Below are 15,756 nucleotides of genomic sequence, written 5' to 3'. Positions count from 1 at the left end.
ATCTTGTTCCATGCCGCCGACACCTGAAACCCAAATTTCCACCTTCCACTTAATTCCCTGAAAACACTTTCCCTAATCAAACAGAAACACTATACAGTACAAGGTAGTCTTTTCTTCTCATATACCAGCTGACTCCTTCCTGTAATTCATCTTCGGTTTAATCCAGTTTCCATCTGTTGAACGTGATTGATGTCCTCCTGAACGCAGTTTGAGCAGCTGGCCTTTCTGTGGATGGAGCGTCAGAAATCCGGGGGGAACTACAGCCGCTACAGGGCGCAGACGGAGAAACACGTCGTGCTGTGCGTCAGCTGTCTCAAGATCGACCTCCTCATGGACTTCCTCAATGAGTTCTTCGCTCATCCTCGGCTGCAGGTCTCTTCGAATGGTTTTCGTGGGGGAGGAGGGGCGGTCTCGTGTGTTTATATGCATTTGTTGCCTGAAATCCTCTCCGGGCGCCGGAGTAGCCGAGGTTAATACACGAGATTAATTCAGCTGTAGGACGTTGTCTTATTAATGTGGGAGCAGATGTGTGTGCTTGCCACAGGGTGCATCCATGTGCGCACATCTCATTGTTCATTAATCCTGTGTTCTGAGGTCATTTTGATTGGACTTTGCCATTTCAAAGGCCCGTGTGCAAGGCCAAGGAGTCATACTTTAGGAAGAAATAGATTTAGGTCACGGCTTTCTGTCCAGGAAACCAAAGAAGAAGCCTCTCCAGACAAAGCATGGAAAGGTGAAATGCTCTCAAGTATTTGCACAGCAGTGTCATTGTCAACCTTGGCAAACACTATGGATACATGTATGTGGCATTTCCTTATACAAACCTTGGCCTTGAATCACAATTCACAAAGAAAATGATTTATCATTGACTTACTTGTTATTCAAGGTCACATTTTTATCCTCCCTTGCATGGCATAAATACTGTATATATATACTGCTCAAAAAAATAAAGGGAACACTTGAACAACACAATGTAACTCCAAGTCAATCGCACTTCTGTGAAATCATAGTGTCCACTCAGGAAGCAACACAGATTCATTTTGACTTGTTTTAAGGACATTACATCAAAGTTGGATCAGCCTGGAGTTTGTTTTTACACTTTAATTTTGAGTGTGATTCCTAATCCAGACCTCCATGGGTTGATACAATTGATTTCCATTGATCATTTTTGTGTGATTTTGTTGTCAGCACATTCAACTGTGTAAAGAGCAAAGTATTTCATAAGAATATTTCATTCATTTAGATCTAGGATGTGTTTTTTAAGTGTTCCCTTTATTTTTTTGAGCAGTGTAGAATATATATATATATATATATATATATATATATATATATATATATATATATATATATATATATATATATATATATATATATGCATATGTGGGTGTGTATGAGTATACATACATACATATATCTGTATTTATACCTATATACACACATAAATATATGCATATATATATTCACAATTATTTATGTGTGTATACATCCATCCATCCATCTATGCATCCATCCATGTACTGTATGTATGTATGTGTGTATATATACACACACACACACACACACATAGCGATACCCATCTAGATGTGTTTGTGTGTGTGAATAGGAAATAGTAAGTCATGATAAGACATAATAAGCAAACCCCCCCCACCTCCCCCCCAGTGTTTTGCAGCTCTCTACCGGCGACAAAGTTATTTTAAAATTAGAACATGTCAGGTTCATGATGTTTTCAACTTCACCTCATGTTCTGCCTTTGCTCAAGTTTGCTCAGTTGTCATGACAGCTGGGTTTATGAAGTTACTGAACGTGCATTCCGGTCGCAGAAAAAACGAGAGGGTTCGTTTGTATTACGCAACAAAATTGGCGGGTTGGGCTAAAAATATCATCAAACCGATATTGATAACCCACGCGAAAATAATTCAGTCTGCAAATTGGAAACTTTAAAAATTGAAAAGCGTGAAACACAATCAGCGCCAAAGATTTGCTGTTTTCTTACTTAGACTCTCTTCATATAGTAATGTTTCTATGTGTGTGTGTGTGTGTGTGTAGGACTACTACGTGGTGATCTTGTGCCCAGCAGAGATGGACGTCCAGGTGAGGAGAGTCCTCCACGTGCCCCTGTGGGCCCAGAGAGTCATCTACTTGCAGGGATCTGCCCTCAAAGACCAGGACCTGATGCGGGCCAAGTAAGTCCCTGCGGCAACAATCAAAAATCAAAGAATTTCTCAACTGAAACATTCATTATTGTGCCGCTCTATTTCATCGACCTGCCTATGAGTCTATCTGTATGTTAATTTGAGACATCGCGTCGGAATCGCTATTGTCAATGCCCGACTAAAGACCTCGAGCGGGCCGCGGGTAAGAGCCCTCACAATGGCGGTCCTCAAGCGCAGAGGCTGGAGTTCACAATAAGCACCTAAGGCACCTCCAAGCCTTGAGTTCCCAGCAATAATTACAGCTTACATCATATAGCTTATTGTTTACCCCCCGGCCTCCGATAATACAGCTGCTGCACCTTCGGCCGGCTTTGTCACAGAAAAAGAAAAGGAGCCCGAGCATATTTGTTTAATCTCCGCGTCTCCTCCTTGCCTCCTACTATCTCGTCCATAAATGACACGAGCTTGAAAGACGCATCGGTTCGTTTGTTGTTCTATTGTCTTGCTTTTTTTTTTTTTTTTTTTTCTCCCTTTTGTCATCCCCCCCCCCCCCCCAGTAAAATGACAACACCCTCCTTTCCCGTGTCTTCTCCCTTCATTGCCTCTCTGATTCTCCCTCACTCTCTCTCTCTCTTTTTTTTCTATCTCTCTCTCACTCCTGTGGCCACACGCCGCTCTACTAACTGCCTGCAGGATGGACGATGCTGAGGCCTGCTTTATCCTCAGTAACCGGTTTGAAGTGGACCGCATTGCCGCTGTATGTTCCTCCCCGCTTCCCCCTGTTTTGTCGAGACCCCTCGCACCGCTAAAATAGTCCACTCCCGGAAAAAAGATAAAAAAAACAGAGCGAGATTAGTCAGTAGATTAGTCGCGTTTTTTTCGCCAGATTTCCTCCACACACACGCTTTGCGACACTTTCACCGTTAACACGAGTCCGCTTGTTGATTTTGGAGTGAAATGTAATACTCGGTTTACTCTTCAGGTTTTGCACGCCCACGAATCTCTGTAGGGAGAGATGGCAGTGTGTGACTGCGTGAAGGAGATCGTTCAATTGCATTTTTTTTTTTTTTTTCCCAGTCAGCAGCTTATGAGGATTAGTAGAAAGAAGCCACAATTTGATGATCGATTTCTACTTCTATTTGACTCAGGAAGGTATTTTTCTCTCTCCCTCTCTCTTTTGTATTCCCACCAATTTCGCTCCCGTCCGTCCGTCTCCGATTTCTCAGGATCATCAAACCATCCTCCGAGCCTGGGCTGTGAAAGACTTCGCTCCAAACTGCCCGCTGTACGTCCAGATCCTCAAACCGGAGAACAAGTTTCATGTCAAATTTGCAGGTGGGCATGTCGCACGTGGAGAGGAAATTCACAACATGACGTGTCGGCGACGGGCGATTCAGTCGGTGCGAACGAATCAATTGGTTTCTTTCGCTTACACCGGGGTGCGGGAAATAATGAGATGGTCCGAGCTCGAACCCGAAGGCGATTTTGCACAGGATTATAACGAGAATCGTGCCGCGGGCAGTCGTGATATTTGATAATGTTAAAGACGGATGAGTATTTCTGGGCCATTTTTTTGTCTGATGGCAGGGTGACCGCCCGGACTCGCCTGCAGCTGTTTTCTGCTAACTCAAGTCAGCCAGGTTGATTTCTTACCTGAGCTCCCCCTTTTTTTTTGGGGTGGGATTTGAAGCTTGCATCTCAGAGCATCAGTGCTATATGACAGCAGAGCTCTCCTCGCTTCTCCACGCCCCTGTTCGGCTCCGAGAGCAGCGCCGGACAGATTGTCTCGGCTTGGCTGTAAGACTTCTGAGGATTTCTGTGAGATTTCAACGCAGCCTCTCAAAGCATCTCCTCGAAGAGAAGACGCCAGTCAATCATCTGCGAGGCGAGAGAGAGTGACAGAGGAAGAGGCAATCTTCATCTCACCTTTCTTCCTCACACATTTCCCTGCCCACAGTTCTCGGGCGGTGGCGGCGGTTGGGGGGGCGGGGAAGGATGTCAAACAATTCTAGCTTGCCACCTTTATCCCAGCTGTCTCTACGAATGATTAACGTTTCACAGTGAGAGCGTCATCGCAGACAATCCCTTCCCTTTTGATGAGTTCTTGTGTTTTCCCAAACAGGAAGCAGACGAGCGTTACCAAGAAAAACCTCCCTGGCTGAATAAACCAGCCAGTAAGCCCTTCATTATTAATAAGACACAAATTGAGGGGAAGACGCAAGCATTAATGCTCACTTGCTATTTGCGGGGTGAAATTCTCGCTCCTGCGTCGTAATTCAGGCAACCGGAACGTGTGAGGACCGGCTTCCTCGAGTCACTTCACGCCGATAACTTGCTAATTTGGTTTATTTAAAGTCCACTCCGGTTTGATCAATGCGCAGGATGAAGGACGGGCAGCGCCTGACCGTTAGCGACTGTTTTTTTTTATTTTTTTTATTTTTTTTTATAGTCATAATGATGGATTTTACAGCAGCTTTGTTCCACGGATGCAAAGCAAGGATGAGAGATGAGAAGTAATTGCTCGCCGCACTGAGTATTGTTAGGCTATTTTAAGTCGCCAGTGCTCTCGTGGAGGACTTTGCACGTGACGGATTTAGACTGTCAGTTTCCTCAGTACTGATAGACTTTTTTTTTTTTTTTTCTTTTTCAAGCAAATCAGCAAACACGAGTCGTGACATCCCAAATATTTCGGAAGCCAATTATGTTCGGAAAATAAGCCGCGGCGTCGAACCTCTTATTTCTCAGACGCTAAATTTGATTTTTTGAATTGGAAGGGAAGGCGTCGTGTGTTCGGCAGAGCCACGCGTGAAATGAAAAATATGTGCGCATCTGTGCATTTTAGAATTTTCAGTAAGGAAGGAAAGATAATTGTATTTTTGGGGGCAACATTTGTTTTCCGTAATATTATCTATTATCCTCGCAGACCATTGGATAGGAGTTGATATAATGTGCGCTTGGCCTTCGAAGACTCTTCTCCTCTTCGGTCCTGAACCAGGAATTCTCCCAGGATTAGAAAGCACCTGTAAAAACAAAGATAAACTCATAAATTCAAATTTCTATTGTCTGTTCCGGGAGTCACAAGAGTAAAGATTTATGAAAATACAGATCCTGTGATTTGGCACCTCCTGCCACCACTGGTGTGGGAGGCAGGAGAGAGCAGGAGATCCAATATCAGATTTGATCCATAAGAATAACTGAATAATAGCTCTTTGTTTGGTGGATTTAGAAGATTCAATGGTGAAAGTCAGACCTTGAGCCAGTGTATTCTTTGGAAAGCTGCATTTGTTTAATTTTTTTTTTTTTTGTTTAACCTCAGTCCTGAACACGACTACCAAATATATGTATTGGTGCAACATCTTGGTTGGACTCACATTTTGTATCATATTTGTTGTTACTATAGTGTATTATTTTTTTTAATTTTTTATTTTGTAGTGGTTAGCACTTCCCATCAAAACCGGGCAGTGACGTGCAGTCAGGGGAGGCAGGAGCGGCAGGAGAGGCCGTGCCTCACTTGCCAATCTTGGAAATTAAAAAAGACTCAAATGAAAAAAACAATTAAATGGTTATAGCTATCAGTGATTTGCACTATGAAGGTATTTTTCATTTAACTTCTTAGTTTTGGATTGTTTTTTTTACACAAAAATGACTGGATTTTCACTGTTACAATACAAAGTCGAGATGTGCGGTGAGGCTGCGGACTATTGAGCCTCAATGTAGATCATGCAATGACGGCTGTCTACTGGCATGTTCTGCACTAAGACCGTATTACTGTCGCTATTACAATGTTTAAACACTTTTGCTCTATGAACTACATTTCCAATGTAAAGTGCTTTTTTTTGTCAACAACCGGATGTGTGTTACTAGTTTCTTGTGCTAAGCGAAACATAAAATGGCTACGAAGAGCCACTAAGTGAGGCACGCAGTTCTCCTGCCTCACTTTGGCGTGTCTCACCAGCCACGAACCTCACCGCACGTCACTGCAGCCTGGATACATGCTGTAGGTTAACCGGGGACCCGAAATTGCGGAGATTTGTGAATGAGAGCGAATGTTTGTACGCCTCCATATGACATGTGGATGACGGAGTGAATGGTTGTATGTCTCCATATGCGGCCCTGTGATCGACTGATATCTTCCCCAATAAACTAGATTGCGGGATAAGCGATGCAGATAGTAGAATTAATTATTTTTCATCATTATCATTTTCCCTGTTTTATAGTCGAAATGGTTTCTTTTGTGGTGAGAGGGCTAATTAATAGTGATTTACAAAATTGATTTTTTAAAATGGATTTTCTTCCGCTGTTTTTTGTTAAGAGTTAATTTGTTATATTGAGCAGCCAAAATATTTCCCTTTAACATTCATTAAATTTCTACCTTTTTTCCATTAAATCTCTCAACTAATATCGGCCTGGATGTACTACCAGTTATTCATTCATATTCAGAATGGGACCAGTTCGGTGATAAGTGAATTAGGAGTACAGAGTGTGCTTTTCCAACAGAAAGCTAGTCTGACAGCGAATACAGTGAAAAGACGGGCTCAAAGAAAAGAACTTATTATCCATGTAAGATTTATACACAATGAGAGTTCAGTAATTGGTTTCTCTGGGGGTCAGGGTCCAGCCGACTGAAGGACAAGGGCCGAGATGAGATTGGTGATGAAAAAGAGGCGGAGAAACAAATAGGAAGCGAAGTGGAGGGACAACAGCGGCAAAGAGGGGTCGCAATGACATCGGATATCGCGTGAAAAAACACCAAACACGGTGTGTGGATACGCCGCTCGTGCTTCAGAAGCGAGACGTGGGTTGGAGTCTTACCTGCTCGATTTAATCGGGGTATTCGAGAATGACTTGTCTCTCGGCCCGGCAGCGACGGAGCGGGATACTCGGATGTTTATCGTCAATTAACTCCTAATGCCAAATACACATCGGGTTTTTTGAGCGGCTCACTTTTGTTGGTAAACAAAGTATCTTTAGTATCTCCCCACATTCCCATCACTGAGGATAACGCAATTACACAGCAGGGAAAATGCAGGCTCCCTGGGTTTGTTCACTGATTGGCTCGCACGAATTGTTCTCGAACGGAGGGATGTGTGGCGGCAGGTAAACAAGGTCTTTAGTGTTTCCTCAGTTTGGTGTCGCTGGGCGAGAGGTGGCTCAATAAAGCTGCCACTCATTCAGACGACCGCCAGTAGGCTTTCCCAGCATGCCCCGAAGATTAGCCGGGGCCGCTACACGAGATTGACACCATCGGGCTAAGCAAGGAAGCCGTGCACGAGGGGGGTTGATGGGAAGGGGTTTTCTGACACCAGCGCCTGACTGTCCACATCGCATCGACATTTTCTCAATCAATGAATCCAATTAGATTTCACCTCTGTGTGTGAGTGTGTGTTCCAGTAACGTTAATAGAAACATCATCAGATAGGAACATAAACACAAATAAATAATGTAGTTCAGTGACAGAAGCATGTGTGTGTGTGTGAGGGGGGGCTTGTAGCAAATAAATCTGGATAGAAGGTGCAAAAAGTATTGAAAAAAAAAAAAATGAAGGGATTAGTTGGAAGAGTATTTGTCTACTTTGGTGGGGAAATGCCAAACAACTTGAGTTGCTTTCACTTTATTTGAAGATGAGATTTTATCTTTTTGAGTTTGGAAGATTGTCATCGCTAACAAATAGTGGGTGCTTTCCTCGGGAGATGCATTATTTATATTATCGCTTGCTTTTCGCGTGCGGCATCTATTTTTGTTCTCTGTACAACTGCAGGACAGAAGAAATGTCCTCAGTGAGGTATCAAAGCACCCCGTCTCATCAACCCCCTCGAAACACAACAATAAAATTCTATTTTCGCGCTTTGCATCGGTCCCAGGAGGCTGCAGGGCGCACCCTGGAGACACTGGACAGAGTAACGTATCTCATCTGGCCCGGGAACACCTCAGATCTCCGGGAGGGATTTAGAGGAAGTTTGGTTGGGAGAGGAGCATCCTGTTTTGTTTTGGTTTTCCTCTTTTTTTTTTTAAAAAAACACGTCTCTATAGTAAAGCAACTGCAAATCTCCAAACCGCTTTGCTAAATTGGACGAGTGATAAATGTGCGATTTCTGACTAACATCTCCTCAAGGAATGGAGATTTTTTTTTTTTTCTTTTTCGGTCTGGCTTTGGCCCCCTCAATGCTATCGAACTGGCTGCCACGAAATGTGCATAATCCCCAGATGAAGGACCACGTTTGCTCTGGCGATCCTCCGACTTTTCCGCTCGAACCATGACGTGCGGCTCAGTTATCTCCACAAACATTTAGCTTCCTGCGATACCGTGCGCTTACATCCTATGTGTGCAGGTTCTAATGCGATTTACTGCGACTTTACCGTGAGCTCCAGTTTCTTCGCCTTTTTTCTCCTTTCGGTTTAAACTCCCATGTCGGAAAGTGTTCTCGTTCGGTTTGCTGACCCGCGTCCCTTGTTTTTTTTCACCCCTGCAGATCATGTGGTGTGCGAAGAAGAATTTAAGTACGCCATGCTTGCTTTAAACTGCGTGTGTCCTGGTACCTCAACACTCATCACTCTATTGATTCACTCCTCCAGAGGACAGTGAGTTCACTTGTTTTTTTATTTTATTTTTATTTTTCACTTTAAGCCCGTCTCTGCTCAGCCGTTCTCAGCGCAGTCTGGCTGGCTCGCCTTTCAAACACGGAGAAAATTACAGTGAGCATTTCTTTGATGACAACATACAGAAAGAGCTGGCTAGATAGGGGCATCCTGTGTTTTTTTTTAGAACTGCACCCCAGGAGGCCTTCAAGCAACGTGTTGGAGCCTTTCAGGCCCTCAACAGGTGATTCTTTTCTATATTCGCATCCAGTAACTATGTGGAGCACTTGCGCCACGGCTCACAGGGTCGCAATTGGTGGGATGGGAGAAAAAAAAAACATCTGGAAACAGTGATTAGACCCGTACGTAATCTTAACGCATCTTTTGAACAAACAAGCGTAAAAGGTAAACACTAAATGTGACCGATCCTCTTTTCAGTGTCTCTCGTAACCATCTTGAAGCCACGAGCGCCGTCCTGAGAAACAAATTGAACAAATCCTCGCTGAGATGTTCTCCGTTCCCCAACCCACCACACAATGAAAATCAGCACGGTTGTTTCTTTTGCAATGATTGTGATCAGCAAACATATGGCATTGGAAACATAACCTCCATGTTGTAGTTAATTAACAGAAGGGAGGATGCACGCACACGCACACACACACACACAAAGGAAGGCAGGCAAACACACATATTCACGCTCATACCTTGGGGGAAAAAAAAAAAGGTACATTACATTTGTTTTGTTCTTTTTGTTGTCGTTCTTAAGCGGAAACAGTTAAATGTCAACTTCCTTGAATGCATGCAAAAAGATACGAGTGACTTTCTATGGAAGAATAAATGAATCCTCGGCGAATGTTTTAATGTTTACGAGCCAACGTTGTCTCGAAGCCACGATAAGTAGCGGCGACTCCCCCCCCCCCGACCACCTGCTTCGGACTTAGTTTCGGTAAACTGCAATTTTGCAATAACACTTGTTTATGTAAGGAGGTATTTGTCGCAGGCCTCCCACATTCACACAGCCCCCACAGCCCTGCTTCCTGTTAGCGCTCTATAGCCTCCGCAGCTTAAGCCGTATACCCCTGAGAAAACACTCGTCCCCTTGTCTCGGTGAATGCGGAGCATGTGAGGTCCATTGTTTGGCCAGGCCAGCTGTCCTCGCCCGCCTCTGTGAACTGATTGAAGTATTGATCAGCGGCCCCGGCACAGATATAAGATATTAATTCTCCAACCTTGAGTGGAAAAGCCTCAGATGTGGCCCCGGCGCGCAGCAGAAGGCCTCGCCTTACATCTTCTTAAAGGTCAATCTTCGCCCACGTGGTCAATCAATCTTCGCTCTCTGCCTCAGGGAAGGTGGCGCCTGCGCCGCGGACCAATGGCACCGCACCTACCGACGCTGCTCCGCCAACGAGGTCCATCACATCCGCCTGGAGGAAAGTAAATTCTTTGGAGAATACCAGGGCAAGAGTTTCACCTTCGCCTCTTTTCACGCTCACAAAAAGTAAGAGATGCCCGAGTGAAGGCGAGGCGCGAGCACAAAGCGTACGGCGTTCAGGAGCTGAGCTTCTCACTGTGGCCGCAGGTACGGAGTGTGTTTGATCGGCGTACGCAGGCTGGACACCACGAACATCCTGCTCAACCCCGGCCCCTGCCATATCATGGGAGCCTCCGACACGTGCTTCTACATCAACATCTCCAAAGAGGAGAACTCGGCGTTTGTCCGAGGCCAGAGGGAGCCCTCCTGGGGCAGCGCGGGAGGAAACGCCAGGGGAGTTCACCAAACAATTTACCACGGACTGACGCGTCTGCCAGTCCACAGTATTATCGCCAGCATGGGTGAGTGAGACGAGCGCCGCGCGAACGCCCCTCGCCTTTACACGCTGACCTTCTAGTTTCAATTTCGGCTTCGGTCAAACATGTAAATCTGTCATTTGCCGGCGTTAGATAGCGAGGCTGACGTAGCTCTCGTATTTTTGAACCAATCTGGCCGATTAAAACAAAATCATACCCCCGCAGAGGAATTAACATGTCTCTGATTAAAAGTCATCCTCGATAAGAGCGGCCGCCAAACGAGCGGAAATGTCAAATCGTATGATTTTACAAAACCGCCATCTAGTGGACGACGATCGGACCACTGCACAAAGCGGGCGCGTTCTCGGGGATCTGTACGGAGATGTGATGCGAGGCCAGACCATGTGCTCACGTCTCAGGCACGGTGGCGATCGACCTGCAGGATTCGAGCGACAGCAGCCCCGAGGGCCAGGACCCGGGCAGCACGGGGATGAGCAGCGGGAGGGGCAGCAGAAGCAGCTCCAGAACGGAGATGGGGGGTGTAAACACGCTGTCCTTACCCGCCATGGGGGACTCGGTAGAGGAGAGGCGGCACAGCATCGCCCCCGTCCTGGAGCTGGTCGACGGGGTCAACAACCCCACTTTTGACCTGCTGGGAGACCAATCCGAAGACGAGGCCGGAGAGGAGAGCAAGGAGGACGGCGATAAAGACGAGAGCGCCCACTGGTGGGGACGACACTGCGAGTACGTATTGAAGACGGCGAGCGCGCGAAGGCTGGTTTTGACCAGAAGCAGAAGGGTAACCGTGAGTGTTCGCCTCAGGTGGGTGAAAGGATACCCGCTGAACTCTCCGTACATCGGCAGCTCCCCCGCGCTGTGCCACCTTCTGCAAGAAAAAATGCCTTTTTGCTGCCTTCGCATGGACAAGGTAGGTGTTAAACTTACCCGCCCGTATTTGAATTTCCCCCTTAACGCCGACCGCGTCCTTCACGGTCGATCCTCTCCCCCGTCAGGCTTGTCACCACATCCCCTTCGAGGACGCTCGCTCGTACGGCTTCAAAAACAAACTGATTATCGTGTCGGCGGAGAGCGCGGGGAACGGCCTCTACAACTTCATCGTGCCTCTGCGGGCCTACTACCGGCCCAGGAAGGAGCTGAATCCCATCGTTCTGCTGCTGGAGAGCGTGTGAGGAGAACATCTACGTTATCCGTTGTGACGGGTCTCGTGTTTCCCCTGCGAGTTCGACGGCCAAATCTAGCGGGGCGGTTACAATAAAATAACCACAGGAAAAACACAAACTATTTACGGTAGATGTTATTTGTGGAGCGTTGAGCGCTTTCAATCAGTGTTTTGTGGCTGATACACAAGCGCGAGAATGGGAACCAATAAAAAAAATACTAAAAAAAAAAAAAAAAAGCCATAAAATGCCAAGTCGTTCCTGGATGGTGCTGTTATTTCCTTCTATGAAGGCACTCGGGTTGTGTTGTATTTCTCTGGCAGAGGAAGGGGGGCGGGAGGGTGGGGGTTCTGTCACTGCGGGGATGTTAGCCAGAGAAAATCTCAAGTCAATTTGTATTTTGATTGGTTCAGACCCGAGGCCGATTTCCTGGAGGCCGTCTGCTGGTTCCCCATGGTTTTCTACACAGTGGGATCCATCGACAAGTAAGGCCGAAGCTTCGGGCACATCTCATTATTCATCCTCATCTGTATTTTCTTTGCCGCTTCCTCCGTCTTAATCAGACGACTCGGCCGGCTCTGAATCCCTCTCCGTTTTTTTTCCCGACAGTTTGGACAGTTTGCTCCGATGCGGGGTGACCTTTGCCGACACCATGGTGGTGGTGGACAAGGAGAGCTCCATGATAGCAGAGGAGGACTACATGGCGGACGCAAAGACCATCGTCAACGTCCAGACCCTTTTCAGGTCGGCTTCCTTCAAACGCTCTCTGTGACGTCGCTCATTGCCGATTCTTTCTCCTTTTTTTTTTTTTTACTACCCGTTCCGTCTCTGTCCGTTCAGGCTGTTTCCGGCGCTCAGCATCATCACGGAGCTCACACACCCGGCCAACATGCGTTTCATGCAGTTCAAAGTCAAAGACCACTATTCCCAGGCGCTGTCAAAACTGGAAAAGGTACACACGATCAATCCCTTTCTTTCCTATCTGTCTGACTATCACTGAAAATCCGAAGATCAAAAACCGGATAAAAAAGTAATGACAAAAAGTGGTACTTTCATCAACATCATCCTTCAGATAAATAGCCTTGGAAATACATTCATTGAACCGGCGCTAAAGTTACCATTTTGGATGAAAGCTTCACGCTGACGGTATCAATGGGCGGTTGAATGGGATGACAGCCATAACTCTGCTTTTTCTATTTAGCCGTTAATGTCATTCTCTGTGTAGAGGCTAATGATTTCTCCCACAAGCGTTTCAAAGATTTATTTTCAATGCTTCATTTCACTCAAACACATATTTGCCATAAACTAGTTTCATATGAATCGGCATGTTAATTCCACTAATACCAAGCCGGTTGGCCTTATCACTGGACGGCGGGTTGCGCTTCCGCCGAAAAGCAAGAAGTTCCCGAGTCCGATTCCGAACGCTGAGATGTGTGAATGAGAGCGAACGGCGGCGTGTTTCTCGATTTGACGCGCAATTGAGCGAGTGAATGGTCGTATGTGTCTATACGTGGCGACTGGCGACAGCTCGGATGTTCTCAACACACACACACACACACACACACCTCTGCCCCCCAAGACCCAAACTGCGGGATGAGCAGCATCGACCATGAATAAATGAAAGAATTGAAAAACTCTGTGAAGAAATAATCTTGTCTTTTGCCGGTGACCATGACGATCTTTACAGTTGAGCAAAATTGAATACACTCGTTGAACATAATCCTCATCGAGGACCAGAGTAATCAGAAGGTGTGTGTCCATGTGTGTGTGTGTGTGTGTGTGTGTGTGTGTGTCTGTAAATATATGTTACCTGCAGAAGGAAAGGGAAAAAGGGTCCAACCTGGTGTTTATGTTCCGCCTGCCCTTTGCCGCAGGGAAAGTGTTCAGCGTCAGCATGCTGGACACACTGCTGTACCAGGTAGCCGCGACACACTCTCCTCCCCGAATATCGAGACGGCAAATCAAACTTGTGTGTTTTTACACGTGTTTGCGTTCTTCCCCCGCCAGTCATTTGTAAAGGACTACATGATCTCCATCGCCAGGCTGCTGCTGGGTCTGGACTCCATGCCCGGCTCGGGTTTCCTCTGCGCCGTAAGTAGCAACAACGCGATCGGACGGAATTCGTTCATCTCATCGCAAAGCTTCTCACCGCGCCTTTTGCTTCCCAGATGAAAATCACGGAGGAGGACTTGTGGATAAGAAACTACGGTAGACTCTACCAGAAGCTTTGCTCCTCCACGGGAGACATTCCCATCGGCATCTATCGCACCGAGGCCCACAAGCTGCCGGTGTCAGAGGTCAGTCGCCGCCGCCGCTGCTGCTGCTGTGCGCGCTGTTGAGTTCTGAGGAACTTCTCCATGTTGCCGGACAGATCCGGATCACCGCAGTCCCTGCCGCCATGACGCCAAAAGAGAATTTAATATGAGACACCGCAAACGTGTGTAAAATTCACAAAGATCCTGTCTTTGTGGAGCCTTTAGCAGGGTTTTAAATCAACCCTCGCCAGTGTTAGCCAGATTCCATTAAGGCACGAGAGGGACGCTTATGATATCATCAATAATTCATCATCTAGCATGGACGGGCGGGTGAACATTCTGGATCACTTAATTCTGAAATGGAATATCAATATCAAGTGGGTGACTATGAAGCGAATTTATCAGTTGATATTAAAAGTTATGGGAGCAGCAGGAAGCTCCGGTGACGGTCAAGGAAGAACAGCGATCGGGTTCCAGCCGTATCGCAAAACGTGCAAGATTGTATAGAATTGACGTTGAGAGGAAGTGTGTGCACGTGAATCTCCGCGAGTGTCAGCGAACCGTCTATCTCAAGGATCAGAACGCAAAAATCCACAATTCTGTGTTGGAAGTTGCGGTATATTTTCACTTATTATGGAGCACGGGGATATTTATCATTTTTTCGTTTTCATTTCATGCCAGTAATTAAGTCCTCTGGCAGGCTACGAAATTTATTAATGCATTGTTTGTTTAAAAAAATGCACTGCTGCAAGTATATGAGTATATGACTAAAAAAGGAAATAATCCCGAGTTGAGGAATTGTTGCATTACACATTTGTACGAGTGTTTTGTCTTTAGCCATAAAAATTGGCAAGTTACTGCAACTGCAGAGTTTTTTCTGCCAATCCTGGCCCATTTGCACAAATATGGCTTCTCATATGAAAAAATATTTCCTATTTTTGAATATGCAGGCCTTCATAAGAAAGAAGCACCGGGAGATGTTATGGTGTTTCAAGCCGTGCAGTTATTGGAAAAGCCACTTTTCTAAAGGGCATCTTTAAATGTGCAAAGCTCAGACTCTTGCACTTCTGCCGACCGCCCCGAAAGGGCACAATATCCTCACACTGATGTAAAGACGGGCAATTCGGTTTAGTCGCTTTTGCAATCTCGCGGCGTGCAAAGAGAGCAAACGCAATATTGCGACGTTCGAGTCTTCGGTTTTTAACGCGCTCCTCGTCCTCTCCGAGTTTGAGACCGGTTCCGTCTCGAATTATCAGTTGAGAAACCCCGGCTGGTTCTCCGAGGAAGTCGCATGAATAAATGAGGCGTTTGTCTGGATGCTGTCGCATCTGTCAGTCCCAGGTGTCCATCACGGTCGAAGACTACGAGGACACCAGAGAGCCCAGGGAGCCCCTGCTGTCCCGGACCGGCGCTCACCGCAACTCTACCTCCTCCGAGCCCATCTCGACCTCCTCCCACTCTTCGGACCACCCGCTGCTCCGGAGGAAGAGCATGCAGTGGGCGCGGCGGCTCAGCCGGAAGGGGGGCCGGAGCTCCAGCGGGGCCAAGGGCGGCGCCGGCAGCGCGGCCGAGAGGATCAGCCAGCAGAGGCTGACCCTGTTCAGACGCTCGGAGAGGCAGGAACTCAACGCCCTGGTGCGAACGAGGATGAAACACTTGGGCCTTTCTCCCACGGGATTCAGTGAGTATGAAAACACACCCCTGATATCAAAAGGCAGATCCACCGTATTGTCCCTTCATCTGCGTTTGTCGGCCTGCCCCGTGACTCACTCCGACTTCACCTCTATTCTGAGCGCAGAGGCTGCT

General features: G+C 46.6%; 1 protein-coding gene across 3 annotated transcripts in view; it reads left to right on the top strand.

The window, feature by feature from the left end:
• Positions 1-15,756, top strand: part of kcnt2b (potassium sodium-activated channel subfamily T member 2b) — a 40,086-nt gene that overhangs the window by 19,333 nt on the left and 4,997 nt on the right. Inside the window, exons 11-28 of one of the 3 annotated variants that reach the window (XM_086175735.1) lie at positions 208-372; positions 2,047-2,183; positions 2,847-2,910; positions 3,380-3,488; positions 8,624-8,732; positions 8,917-8,973; positions 10,075-10,227; positions 10,309-10,562; positions 10,937-11,261; positions 11,340-11,445; positions 11,531-11,703; positions 12,109-12,180; positions 12,305-12,439; positions 12,536-12,647; positions 13,515-13,613; positions 13,703-13,786; positions 13,864-13,992; positions 15,286-15,631. In XM_086175735.1, coding sequence (XP_086031861.1) covers positions 208-372; positions 2,047-2,183; positions 2,847-2,910; positions 3,380-3,488; positions 8,624-8,732; positions 8,917-8,973; positions 10,075-10,227; positions 10,309-10,562; positions 10,937-11,261; positions 11,340-11,445; positions 11,531-11,703; positions 12,109-12,180; positions 12,305-12,439; positions 12,536-12,647; positions 13,515-13,613; positions 13,703-13,786; positions 13,864-13,992; positions 15,286-15,631 — 2,629 coding nt within the window. Of the gene's footprint in view, positions 1-207; positions 373-2,046; positions 2,184-2,846; positions 2,911-3,379; positions 3,489-8,623; positions 8,733-8,916; positions 8,974-10,074; positions 10,228-10,308; positions 10,563-10,936; positions 11,262-11,339; positions 11,446-11,530; positions 11,704-12,108; positions 12,181-12,304; positions 12,440-12,535; positions 12,648-13,511; positions 13,614-13,702; positions 13,787-13,863; positions 13,993-15,285; positions 15,632-15,756 lie in introns of all 3 variants that reach the window. The other 2 variants (XM_086175734.1, XM_086175736.1) reach the window with 2 other exon arrangements.

The sequence above is a fragment of the Fistularia commersonii genome, chromosome 28 (assembly GCF_037954325.1).
Source record: "Fistularia commersonii isolate RoL2024-O1a breed Wild chromosome 28, RoL_Fcom_v1.0, whole genome shotgun sequence".
Taxonomy (NCBI): domain Eukaryota; kingdom Metazoa; phylum Chordata; class Actinopteri; order Syngnathiformes; family Fistulariidae; genus Fistularia; species Fistularia commersonii.
The sequence above is the reverse complement of the archived record's forward strand: the minus strand, read 5'-3'. Positions and strand labels throughout refer to the sequence as shown.